Source organism: Lampetra planeri, chromosome 2 (assembly GCF_965212315.1).
Source record: "Lampetra planeri chromosome 2, kcLamPlan1.2.h2, whole genome shotgun sequence".
NCBI classification, from domain to species: Eukaryota; Metazoa; Chordata; class Hyperoartia; order Petromyzontiformes; family Petromyzontidae; genus Lampetra; species Lampetra planeri.
This window is the reverse complement of record NC_136108.1, coordinates 22,167,693-22,181,310: the sequence shown is the minus strand read 5'-3', so window position 1 is coordinate 22,181,310 and position 13,618 is coordinate 22,167,693. Positions and strand designations below refer to the sequence as shown.

The following is a 13,618-nucleotide window of genomic DNA, read 5'->3' as shown; positions in this document are numbered from 1 at the left end:
TTCTGCCGTTTGTGGGTCCAAACAATATCCCAATACCTGTTATCGGCTGCTCACAGTTCATCACCATCGACATATGGTGACCTGTATATGCATGCAAACACATTCCTGCGGAGGGAGCTGGTAGGAACGTTGGGTTGCTCGGTCAATGGCCAGGGTCAACGGCGGCGTGGTGTATTCCTCAAATATGGCCGACTGTGAGGGCGGGCACAAGCCGGCGTGAGTAGGTTAAACGTTGAGTTTTATAAGGGCACCACGGGTGACCAGTCCCTCCCCACCCAGCCCCACCCCTCCCACCCCCCACGCAGCCCCACCCTCCCCACCCTCCCCACCCAGCCCCTCCCCACCCTCCCCTTTTCACCCAGCCCCACCCCTCCCATTTTTGGATGCACGACGGACGGACGGACACAATAATCCCCTGTGGGCTGGTGTAACCAGGAGGTTCCTACCAGTATTATACACTTCCAAGCAGCACTAAGCTTGTAACTATCAGAACTTTTAAAATACAATTTTAATTCTCTCAATTTCAATAGATTATCTGGTCGCGAAAGCCATACTACTACACTATTACACGACTATAGTACACACTACTTGTGTTACACTACCACACACTTTCATTGCACCACACAGCCACACCACAGAACTTCACTCTTCCCTTGTTCACTTATTTTCCCCACATTCACTCATTCCTTAATTTGATTTTTTTGTTCACATAAGTTCGTTAGCGAAGCGCTGTTTTGTATTTTGTGCTCCACATATTACAGTGTCACTCATACATCGACACTGTAATGGCGTAGAAAAACATGTTTATTTTTGCTTGCACACCCTCAGACTAAGGGCTTTCAAACGATAACAAATTTGTGCCCATAGCTATACAACCGTAAATTTGTATAAAGTTTGAAAAAGTTCGTTCAAACAAAAAACCAACATGCAGGGATGAGATTGTATATACAGTATATTTAGTAGGTTCAGTAAAATGAGGCCTCTGGCTTTGCTACCATTCCAAAGGTTATTGTGATATAGTCTGTAGGTGTGCAGGAGGTGAGTCGCTGTTGCTTTTTTTACTGTTCACATTCCTCAGCCCTTGCATGCCCATGCCATCTAAACCATTCTTGTATTATGTCGTTTTAAAAACTATGTTAAGTGCCTTGAGCAAAGGTGCTCTGCCATTGTGAATGTCCTGGTCAAACCCGTTTACGAAAAAGTACATGGAAATCTTAGTTTTTTGTAAGGGTGTTAATATACTTTTCGCTACTATTTTGGCTGTATTTTAACAGGAAACTAGTTTTATAGTAGTCATAAAACATTTACAATTTCTAAGTAGGGAGAGTAGATGGTGTTCATGTGCATGATTTCTCGGCAGCGTCACTTTCAGAAGATATTTTGTTCCAGCCAACGTAATCCCGACATGTTTTCTGAGAAATGACTGTTGTAAGAAACGCAATACGTCACGTGAACGTGATGGTATACATTAGAAAAAACCTCCCCAAAGAATACATTTCACGAATGTCCACCGCCTTGGCAACCTCGCAACGATAACCTTGGGGAATAGCCCAGGTCGAGATGGATAGTTGCTCTGCCACAAAAGAAAACGTAGAAGAAGAGCTGGATATAGAAATAAGTGGCCTCGATAAAAATGAGAAGACGGCGGAGATAAAGCTGCTAAAATACTTCCAAAGCAAGCGCTTATCAAATGGTGGCGAATGTAGGCTTCTAACTTGGCTGCCGGGGAACAGAGTGGGTCTTCGCTTCATGACAGCAGATGGTAAGGTCACCAAACCAAGAATATGTGATTTAAACGATGACAAACCCTATATCTTCGAGTTAATACACAATGCATAATAAATAGTAGTTATCTGATAAAGTACTGTATTGCATAGTATACAATAGTTTTACATAGCGATGAAGGCTGCAATTCTACTTATTGATATTCACCATTACATGGTGTTTTATGTATAATACATGTATTATATTGGTCGCGAAAGCCTACGTTTGTTTTCACGTATTGGAATTAGATTGATATATCTGCGGTTATGTACATTGATATGTCTACTTCCTCAAAACTGGGTTTGTAAGGTTTCAGTTTCCTCCTGCCATGTAGAGTATGTTGTTTCATCCAGCTTATATTTCATTGCTCTTCGTGATTGTTTTAGCTCCCTTATTGATAATCTTGTGAATGTATCTGTCAGTCAGAATTAAAGCATCTTCCTCTGTCATTAGCCATGATACGCATTTCCCATGTTTTGTGCTGGATTTTTTAAATATATAGCTGGATCTTTTCTATTGCTGCACCACCGTTTAGCAGTTTTGTTGAGGTTAAATCTTCCACTATCCATTCCCAATGAATATTTGTCCCCCTGATTCCCCTTCCATTTCATTCCCCCCCCCCCTCCTGGGAAGAGGTTGGTTGTTGGTTAAGTTCCCCGCTATCACAACTGCGAAATTCACCTATTTGAGCACTGACTGTCGACCTACCTGTTACCAATTGGTTGCCTTCTCTACACTGTTACAAGATTCATTTTTCTGAATTCAGAATCTTCTTTTTCTTTTTCAAATTGGAGGTATCCGATTAGCTATAAAGCTCTTTTTCACAGGTGTTCAGTCGAGTCAGGTAATAAAGTTACAACAATGATAACCTGCGATGAGAGGCGTGGGGAGCAGTGGCGCAACGGTTAGCGCGCTTATCAAATGGTGGAGAATGCAGGCTTTTAACTTGGCTGCCGGGGAACAGAGTGCGACTTCCCTTCATGACAGCGGATGGTAAGGTCACCGAACCAAGAATATGTTCTTTAAACGATGACAGACCCTATATCTTCGAGATAATACACAATACTTAATAAACAGTAGTTATCGGATAAATTACTGTATCGATTAGTATACAATAGTTTTACATAACGATGAAGGCTGCAACTCTACTTATTGATATTCACCATTACACGGTGTTTTTATGTATAATACATGGATGATGATATTGGTCGCGAAAGCCTACGTGTGTTTTTACATATTAGAATTAGATTGATATATCTGCGGTTTCGTACATTGATATGTCTACTTCCTCAAAACTGGGTTTGTACGGTTTCCGTTTCCTCCTGCCACGTAGAGTATGTGTTTTTTTATAGCTGGGTCTTTTCTATTGCTGCACCACCATTTAGCAGTTTTGTTGAGGTTAAATGTTCCACTATCCATTTCCAATGAATATTTGTCCCCCTGATTCTCCTTCCATTTGATCTGCCCCCTCCTGGGAAGAGGTTGGTTGTTGGTTAAGTTCCCCGCTATCACAACTGCGGAATTCACCTATTTGAGCACTGACTGTCGACCTACCTGTTATAAATTGGTTCCCTTCTTTACGCTGTTACAAGATTAATTTTTCTGAATTCTGAATATTTTTTTCGGATTTTTTTTTATTGGAGGAATCCGATGAGCTATAAAGCTCTTTTTAACAGGTGTTCAGTATGGTCAGGTAATAAAGTTGTGACATCACGGATGTCACGTACACCCCGTAGGTGGGTGTAGTACCAGCCCTAGCGGGGCTTGGTGAGCGCTGGGATAGCGCCGGCACCACGCACAGCATGTAGTGCGGGCTCCTACAACGGGGAGCGGGAGAGTGTCAACCCAGAGACAGGGTTGCTCCGGGCCATGGCACTCTGGTTGACCCCGTAGACACGTGATCTGGAGTGTCCACAGAGAAGGACCCAGGTGGGGGGGCTAGGGGGTGATCACGTGTCCAGGGAAAGCTCTCCAGAGGGATCGAGAGGGAGCTGGAACGCTCGCGAAGGTGGGCGGGGCATCTGAAGAATAACGTCTGCGACTCAGTTGGACTCACTACAAAGTTACAACAATGGTGATCTGCGATGAGAGGTGTGGGGAGCAGTGTCGCAATGGTTAGCGCGCGTCGCTACGAACCCAGCCACCCGAGTTCGATTCCCGCTCATGCTCAACACAAGTGACAATTAATTATCTGAAGCGGTCCTGGGCCTCCTTTAGGATGACTCAGACTCAAATAAGCACCCGGTGCGGTGTGTAAACATCGCCGCTAGGGAGACAAAGGCGGCCAGGCGTGGTGCTAGCCACCCACCCCTCGTGTCGTGTGCCGTAACAGCCTTCATAGGTGCTCGCTAACAGCACTTTGTTAAGGCTATACGGGGGATCTTTGCCTTTAGAGGGTGGGGGGGGGGGTGCACATGTATGAGAGACGGAGAGAGCAAGAGAGCACGAGTTGTGTGACTGGGTGGAGACAGAATGTGTGAGTGATTTCAAATACAGATAGTCCCCGAGTTACGATAGTCCGACTTACGATATTTCGATCTTACAATGGCGATAGGAATACGATATGTTCAATACATATTCAAAGTTTTTATAGCAGATAGGCTAAGAATTTACCTTTTTTAACTTTACATTTTACTGGGCAATACAGTATTGTAATTAATAAATACATACAGTATATAGTTTATACAGTACGGTACTGTAAATTGCTCTGTTTTGCTAAATTATCACCATTCTTTAAGACTCCTGGGTAGGCTAGGACATCTTCGACTTACGATATTTTTGACTTACGATGGGGTCGTCGTAACGCATCTCCATCGTAAGTAGAGGACTACCTGTATGTGGCTGTAAGCAGGTGATATCATAAGCTATAATGGTGATCTTGCACTGTGGTTCTTAATGTGTGGTAAGTGTTAAATGTAATGTTTTATTACTTTATTTCAAAATTATACAATCATTTGTATTTTTCACCTTCAAAAACGTCCTTTAAAAGTCTAATATTTTGGTGCTGAGACGTATCTCAGCTTTTAACATGGGAGGAGGCAATGGGAAAACGGATGATTGTTTAACGAGTGTTTGCTTACTGAGCAATTTTCGCTAAATGTATCTCATTAGAACACGCCCGTGCACATTTTCACCCCCACTGCACCTCCCGGCTGGAACCTGACCTAGCATGGGGTCTGTCTACTGAGCATCATCCTCACCGCCACACTCAGCATGAGGCCAGTCTTCCAAAGAAGCAGGTTGCAGGTTCAAGTCGGTTCAGGTTGTGGCTAAAAAGTGAGATCCACGCAGGACTCTATCAACTGTCGGGGAATTTCCATTAATAATTCGCTATAGAGTGAGTCACTGCATTTTTTTCAATTCTCGTGGTACATCTGTAATGACATGATGACACCTGCTGGTTATAAAAGGGAAGCACGGATACAGGCACCACTGAAACAACATCCAATCCGAAAGAGAGAGGTATCTGGACCAAAGGTAATGGGCGGGGCTTGCCAGGATGCTCCGGGAACCCGCACGAAGGTTCCATGATAGGGCGTGGCCAGAGGCGGAGCCTAGCCGCACCTGCGGGAATATAAGCGGGGGCGGAGGAGGACTCGGGGTTCATGTGTGGAGTCTTTGGTCCGGACTGCGTCGCTGCTCGCCGTCATCTCGATCGTCCGGCCACGTGGAAGATCTCCTGCGGGGTTCCATCACCCTTCCCAGCCCGCCGCCAGCCAGCGGAAACGGTCGATGCAGACACAGTATCTCCACACCAGCAGCCCGAAGATAGCTGGAGGAAGGTGTCGGAGTAGCTGGACTTGTTGCGGATGGTGGTCATACAGCTGGTGTTGCTCGTCATAGAGACTACGGTGGCGGGGCGCTCAGCGCTGACATTGCCGGGAGAAAACGGCCAGGAGTCCGGGGTGGAAGTCTGCAGGTGCAATGGCCACCATTACGCATGGGGAGGAGAACGCGCAGCCGGACGCCATCATTTCGGGCGGCGTGGGAGAGGTGAGGACAGAGTCCGCCATTTTACGAAGTACACATGGTGCGCCAAACGCGGCACCCTCCGCTGAGAACGTGGTGAGTAGGAGCAAGCGCACTCGCAGACTGCCTCAACTTAAAGAATTTGTTGCGGCAGGCGGCGATTGGAGCACCTTCACTTGGCAATTTGAAGCGGCTTTACGATCAGTGCATTGGACATAAGAGGAGGCGCTGATCGTTCTGTCGACTGTTTTGGACGACGATGTCTTCAGAGCTATTCCCGCTGATTAAAAGGCTACACTTCAAGGTGCTTATGCTGAGATGGCAGACGTGTACGAACCACCTTCCGACATGCGACACAAATTTCTTCAGCGTAGGCGAGGGGAAGCCGAGACGCCTCTCGCCTACCGCAGCACACTGTTGGTGTTAGCTGGAGCAGCTTACCCTGGGGTGAAACTGGAGTCCCTCGACTAGCTTGTCATGGAACGGATGTTGGGACTGGCTAGAGAAATTGGTGTGGTCTTACTTGTGTGTGACAAAGACATACAAACATCCCGATGGGCCGCCAGGTGTCTTCAGGCCCACGAGAATCTACAGCATTGGGCTCAGATGGCAGCATGGACAGGGTACCCCGGCCGAGACGGGGAACCAAAAGGATGGTCGCCGAGTAAGGTCGTGGTGATGCCACCTGGCGATACGACTTCGGAGGGAGACATCGCTGCAGCACTCCCGCCGTGGAACTGGAGAAGAGTGGACGCTGCGCGCCGTCGATAGAACTGGGGACCGCGTCAACAGGAGGGTTGGATGGCGCAGAGGCAATCTCTTGCCTGTTTCCGCTGCGGTCAGCCGGGGCACTTCGCATGAGGATGCCAGAATCGCCCTCGGACGCCGACTACGGCTCCGGCGCCCACTGCCTCTCCGACGGCTCCACCTCAACCCTAACAGGCGAGTCGTGACACATCAGACACCCGGCCCATTTTTAAATCTCAGGCATCTAATGACTCATCCGCTCTCAGCATAACATACACATTGATATCGGGCAACATAATTCGGTTGTGCATGGGTGGCTTAGCTCGGGGACACAGTGGAGGAAATTGGCGCATCGCGTGATCGCAGCGGCTGCAGGTTCCTCGGCGGTATCCGGTTCTATTCAAGGTATTGAGGTCCGTGTCTTGGTAAACACAAAAGCCTCGGCTACCGTTATTTCTGATGTTATTTTTCAATTGTTGTCGATCTCTGCTCGTCAAGTGCAACCTGTCGTTAATGCTTGTGTCGCAGCAAATGGTGGGAGCATGGGCATCATTGGTAAAGTGGATGCCTGCATCTAAATTGGCGAGGTTGCTGTGGTTGGACCTGTCCTGATCTCAAAGTCACTGACTGTTCCCTGCCTTTTGGGAACCGATTTTCTGTTAAGGATGCCTATTAAAATCCTGGTTGATCAAGGGTGTGTGGAAATGCCATCGGGTCACAAATTGTTTTTTTTGCCATCATCGCATGTACGTTCAGCAGCGAGCGTCATGGTACAAGCTCTTGCTAAGGATTCGGTAAAGATCCCGCCGGGATCTCGGATGCTTGTACCGCTATGCTATTGCAAGTAATTGGGGAATGTTGATCCGATGGCTGGAGTCCTTCTGACCCCGTCAAATACAGCGAATCACCGATTGATGCTAGTTGGCGCACAAACAGTCCTTTGCTCCGATCAAGTCCCGTTCTTGCAAGTGCTTAACGTTGGTGCGTGTACAGTTGTGGTTCAGGCATGTACGGTGTTCGCACACGCTACAACCGCGTTTTGTGAGAATGATGCCGTGGCGCCGCAGAGTGTTGTTGGTGCAGTAGAGCAGATTGGGGTCGCGAATGGGATCTGGGCAGAAGCGCTGTGTCGGGAGAATTCACAGTTGTCTGTGGAGCAACAGAACGACTTGCGTTCGCTCTTGTGTGAGTTCTCCAACGTCTTCAGCAAACGTGAATTTGATATCGGTCGGACCTCTCTGTTGCAGCATCATATCGACACAGGGGAGGTCGGCCCTATTCGTCAGAACTCGTACCGATTGAGCCCAGTAGAAAAGGAACATGTGCAACGGGCAGTCGACGACATGTTGGCCGCCGATATTATTTCTCCATCTAATAGCCCTTGGGGAGCGTCCGTCGTGCTCGTTAAGAAAAAGGACGGCAGTCTTAGGTTTTGTGTTGACTTCCGTAATTTGAACAAAGTTTCTGTGGCCGACACGTACCTGATCCCACGTATGGACGACTCCATGGATGCTTTGTCCAGTGCATGTTTTTTCTGTACTCTCGACATGTCATCGGGGTTTTAGCAGCTTCCCCTTGACGAGTCATGAAAGCCACAAACCCTGTTCCACACATCCCAGGGACTCTTCCAGTTTAATTGCCTTCCGATGGGCTTGAATTCGGCTCTGGCCACCTTTCAGCGACTCATGGAACTCGTCTTGACTGGTCTGCAGTGGGACTCATGTCTCATTTATTTGGACGATGTCATTGTGTTCAGCCACACTTTTTACGAACATCTCCGATGGCTGCGATCTGTTTTCGCTAGGATACGCTCAGCCAATTTGAAATTTAAGCCGGCGATATGTCATTTGTTACAGAATTTTGTACGCTATTTGGGTCACATTGTTAGCGCTGAGGGCATAGCCACGGATCCAGAGAAAACGGCTTGCGTTCGCGATTGGCCGACCCCCACATGCGTGGGTGATGTTGCCAGTTTCGTCAGGTTTGCATCGTACTGTACTACCACAGGTTTGTACCGCAATTTGCCATGGTCGCCAAACCCTTGCATGCCTTGACTGCTAAGAACAAGAGGTTCCAATGGGGACCAAAGGAAGAGGCTGCGTTCCTAGCCCTTCACGAACAATTGTCCAATGTGCCCACCCTCGAGTATCCCAATTTCTCCCTGCCATTTATTCTTGACACTGACGCTAGTGACACGGGCATAGGCGCCATTTTGTCTCAAGTTAAGAAGGGGATAGAGAAAGTGGTTGCGTACAGCAGCCATGTCCTCTCCCCCTCAGAACGTCGTCATTGTGTCATTCGGAGGGAATTGTTGGTCATAGTTTATTTCATCCAACAATACAGGCCTTACCTCTACGGCAGGGAGTTTGTTGTTCGCACGTATCATGTGGGCCTTCAGTATTCCTTGAAGGTTGAACAACCTTCTGGCCAACTTTCGCATTGGCTCGAAATTCTACAGGAATTCTCATTCCGCGTGATATATTTGAAAGGTACTCGACATTGCAATGCAGATGCCTTGTCCCGGTTGCCTCAATTGTCTCGTTGTCCATGTTTGTCGGGTGCGGGCCGTTGTAGACCCTCGATATTAAAATCGTCTACCGTCATGTCTGCATTTAATGACTCGGAGCCCGCTGGGGCGGTTGCGCCTGCCGATAGCGTTTTGCACCTTACACGCGCTGCATGGGTGCATGAGCAGTTGAATGATAAATCTCTACGGGCCTTGCGGTGTCGCGCAGAAATTTAACAAAAAACTCCCGCATCGGTTGATGGGCCTTGATTGTTTCTTCAGGATGACCTATTGATATGGAGATAGGAAATGTTGGACCGTTGCCATGTTGTCGTCCCCACTGCTCTTCGGGATGACCTGATTCGCATGGTGCACGAGGATAAATTGTTACACCTTGGTGTTTACAAGGTAGTCCAAGGGTGTATGGAATGTGCGCGCAGGAAACCACCACAGAAGAAGTCCCATCCTCCGCTATAATCCATTTCGGTTTCACAGATCAACGAATTGGTAGCGCTCAATATCCTTGGGCCCTTTCCTTCCACTCCAAGAGGGAATGGTGGTTCAGTATTTCTCTTGATGGCTTATGGCTTGGCTGCTGCCTGACCAGTCACCGGCATCCATTGCAGAGGCATTTTTGTACAGTTACGTAATGGACAAGGGAGCCCCTGAACAGTTGCTCACTGACTAGGGACGCAATTTCTCATCTAAACTGCTGTGCGAGGTTTATGACGCTTTAGGTACTAAGATAATTAGAACGTCGCCGTATCACCCCTCATACAGATAGGATGGTGGAGCGCCTGAATAGAACTCTGATCTCCATGTTTTGTCAGGCGGTTGACGCGGCGCAAACGGACTCCGATTTGCATGTTCCGAGTGTACTAGCAGCATATAGGATGGCCCCTCATACTTCCACGGGAGGGAGAATGTACCCCCTATAGATGCCCAATTGGGTTCATCACTGGATAAGGGGAAATCTAAGTTGCCTGAACAGTGAAAATTACCCTGCAACGCATTTCCATGGCTTGAGAAGAGGCCAGATTTAACGCCGCAAAGCACAGGCACACAATGAGCGTATTGTGGGGAAACAGGATCACGTGCTACCATGGGCCGTTGGTGACAGAGCATGGTTACAATGCCCGCAGGTGCCGGTTGGTACGTCCCCTAAGCTGCATAAGCCCTGGCAAGGGCCCGTGGAAGTGGTCGGGGTTAAATGGCCACAGTGTGTGCATATTTTGGTGGGCCGTCGCCGTTGGTTTGTCCATCTGTCTCGGTTGAAGCCGTTTGTTCCTCCGCGGATCGCCTCTCCATCTCCAAAAATTGGTCTGCCGGTGTCTGGTGTGTCTGACGAGCGGGGGATCGTGCGTTCAGAGGGTGTGCGTCAGAAGGATTGCGTCGTGCCGCCCACAGCGTCCGAGCCTGTGACCATGGACGGGCGTTGAAGCCTCGCAGGGATCGAGGAGATACCTGCTGCCACCGAATCTGCTACACCTGTGCCTCCTGTTTTGCAGCCCATGTCTCCGGCTGTTTCGGTGGTGTGCACACCTCCCGGGCAGGAGTGTAAGACTGTCTCCGTCGAGGGACTGGCATCGCGAACTCGGTCCAAATGCTTGCGATTCCGTTGATTCCTTGTTCTGGGTATTGCTCGGGAATGGCGGAGAGGTTGTGGTTGTTGTTCAGTTCTGTTTTTTTCTTCCGTCTTGTTCCCCTTCCTAATTTTCCTTTCCCTCGTTCCCTTATGTTGGGTGTTGATTGTTCCTGCGGATTGTCCCGCCCTTTAAGGAAGACAACTCGAGTCCTGCTTTTTTAGCTCTTTATTGTAGTTCTTATCCTGCACATGGGTGCACTTACCTGTTAATTCAGTATTAGCCGAGACGGCTACATTTTTTATTACGCGGGGGAGGGAGGGGGTTGAGGAATGACGTGATGACACCTGCTGGTTAGAAAAGGGAAGCACGGATACAGGCACCACTAAAACAACATCCAATCCGAAAGAGAGTGATCTGGGCCAAAGGTAATGGGCGGGGCTTGCCGGGATGCTCCGGGAACCCGCGCAAAGGACCATGATAGGGCGTGGCCAGAGGCGGAGCCTAGCTGCGCCTGCGGGAATATAAGCGGTGGTGGAGGACTCGGGGTTCATGTGTAGAGTCTTGGGTTCGAACTGCGTCACTGCTCGCCGTCATCTTTCTCCGTTGTCCGGCCACGTGGAAGATCTCCTGTGGGGTTCCATCACCCTTCCCGGCCCGCCGCCAGCCAGCGACGAAGCCGAGAGTGGATGGTGGAACCACGCCGTGTGATCGACGGTGTGTGTAGCTAGTAGAGTGCTAACATTTAAGTGTTCTACCGTAATGAGAAGAAAGGTTGGCTTGTGCTGTGCCGTGTGTGAATAAAATAGGAAGTGCCCTCTACACGACGAGTCGCGGAAGTCGCTCATTACACATCATTAATTTATCATATCCTAACTTAAATGGGCGGCCTTAAGGCTTGCCCCACGTCAGGCACCATCCATGCATACCACAGAATCCTTTTTAGCATTCGCACACCCTGGCTAGGCAAACTCCATCTATGCACTGGAAACCGTAGCAAGGCAATTCTCTCAGACTGCCTGGATAAATCACCAGCATAGAAGAGGTGTTGGGTTGAGGGCTAGCTTTCCTAATTAGGCTAGCCCCTTGTGTGGTATGATTGAAGTTTAGATAACGGTTATGGTCTCCACCCATCCTGGTATCCACTCTGCGGCCTTGTAGCCACTGTTGGCTCCAGTGATGGCTTTCTTGTTGCTGGCAGAGGAAGGCTTCCCTGAGCTGGGATCCCAGCAGCAATGCCTTCATGAGCGTGGCAGGAGAGCAGCTCCTGTGAGCCGTGGCATTACCAGTTGCATAGATACTAACTCTGTCTGATCTCTATGTTGCAAATAATGGACACTTATTTGTTCTTTGTCTCTGCTTCCTGTGTGCATAGTGCTGGAGCGGGTGTTAAAGAAGCAGGAACATGTGCTGGAAATCAGAAATGAGAAATATAAGCTGTCAGTGAGTCGCTGTTGTGGAAATGGACAGAATGAACCTCTGGTATCAGTCTCTGCCAAGCAAATAGATGAGCCTGCTAATTTCGACAGTCTGGCACAGGTAATTATGAATGCTTTTTAACTTCATGGATTTAAAAATACTTTTCGTTTTATATTTCCAAATATATCCATATAAAAGTTGTGAAATGTAATTTTTACTTTCAATACTGTAATTCATTATTAAATTTTTTGCATTTTCTCCATTAGGATAATTTGAAAAATAAAAGACGAACAATAATTACTGAAGTTAGTAGCAACACTTCACATCAATGTAAGTGAAAATGATTATTACTTGCAAAGTTGTGTTTTTTACATTGGTTTAAGCTATATGACAACATTTTGTTAAATTACAATTTAAAATGTGTACATTATAAAATTGCCTGATAAACATGCTACGCAGTAAACATCAAAGACTATATTACACATGAATAAACAATACATATTTTTATGCAATAAAAAATAATGCTATACGCTTGTGAGTTTAGGTTATGGCTTTTACCTCTAAAAGAAGAAATTTGTTCAGAAACATTATATATATTTTGTAGATAGTGTATATATCTCTTTCCTGCAGTATACAGGGTGGGCCATATGTACCTGATTTGTTTTGCCTATAACTTTTGAAAAAGTAAATAAAAACACAAACTCTAAATAATTAAAAAACGTTAATTCATGGAAATTCGAAATAATTATATATGAACCCCAGAACCTGCATTTTTGTTTTTTGACGATGCCGCTAATGTGAAAATGAGCTTCATCTGACATCTTTACATTTTTAATGAAAGCATTGTCTTGGTCTGCAATTTCCATGAAAGAACGTGAGTAGTCTAGGCGGCTTTCATGGTCTCTGGGCTGTAATTCATGCACCAGCTGAATCTCATATGGAAAAAGATGCCAGGATTCGCGACAGCGACCGTCGTGCGATCCCCAATTGAGCGGAGCGTCTCTTTGTCGAAGTTTCATGGTTTTCATTGACACTCCCTTACTTGGTCAATAGAAGTCGGAGATCGACTGGTTCGATGTCTGCCAATGCTTTGCATCCACCTTGTTCCTGATTCCCGAAATCGGGAAATCAACACCCAAATATGGTGCAGAGTTGGAGCCGTTTGGGACTTAAAATATCTGTGATTGTCTCTCTGTGTTGAAATAATCCAACAATTGTTTCTGAAATAAATGTTAACTTTTCTTGCACACTGCTGAGGTGTATACTGGTTCATCATAAACTTCCAGGCTTCTTTATTTCTGCAAACATTTTTTTTTACATAAAAGTCCGCTATTTCAAATCACGTACTTACTTATGGCTCATCCTGTATATATAAAGGCTATGCAACAGGAGTCTAAAAAACATTGTGTTGTTTTTTTTCAGCACTGCAAAATGAAGGAATAGAATCTTCTGAATTAAAAACTGCCATCAGAGTGGAGAAGGTGGCCAACCTGGATATGAAAGTTCTCCTGATGTACTTTGAAAGTGAAAAGTGGTCTGGTGGAGGAGAAATTGCAAATGAGGAAGAAATGGATCAGTACTGGGTTTTGACCTTCAAAGATGAAGCAGGTATATATTATTCGTGCTTTCG

At 47.0% G+C, this 13,618-nt stretch overlaps 1 protein-coding gene across 6 annotated transcripts in view; it reads left to right on the top strand.

Annotated features, from left to right (window-relative positions):
- The first annotated feature begins 1,145 nt into the window (after positions 1-1,145).
- LOC144729830 (protein mono-ADP-ribosyltransferase PARP14-like) overlaps positions 1,146-13,618 on the top strand; it is a 117,051-nt gene continuing 104,578 nt past the window's right edge. For 2 of the 6 annotated variants that reach the window (XM_078610363.1, XM_078610348.1), the window contains exons 1-4: positions 1,163-1,762; positions 11,945-12,108; positions 12,255-12,318; positions 13,411-13,596. In XM_078610363.1, the coding sequence (XP_078466489.1) occupies positions 1,561-1,762; positions 11,945-12,108; positions 12,255-12,318; positions 13,411-13,596 (616 nt within the window). In that variant the 5' untranslated portion in view covers positions 1,163-1,560. Of the gene's footprint in view, positions 1,763-2,596; positions 2,758-11,944; positions 12,109-12,254; positions 12,319-13,410; positions 13,597-13,618 lie in introns of those variants that run through there. The other 4 variants (XM_078610366.1, XM_078610365.1, XM_078610356.1 and 1 more) reach the window with 4 other exon arrangements.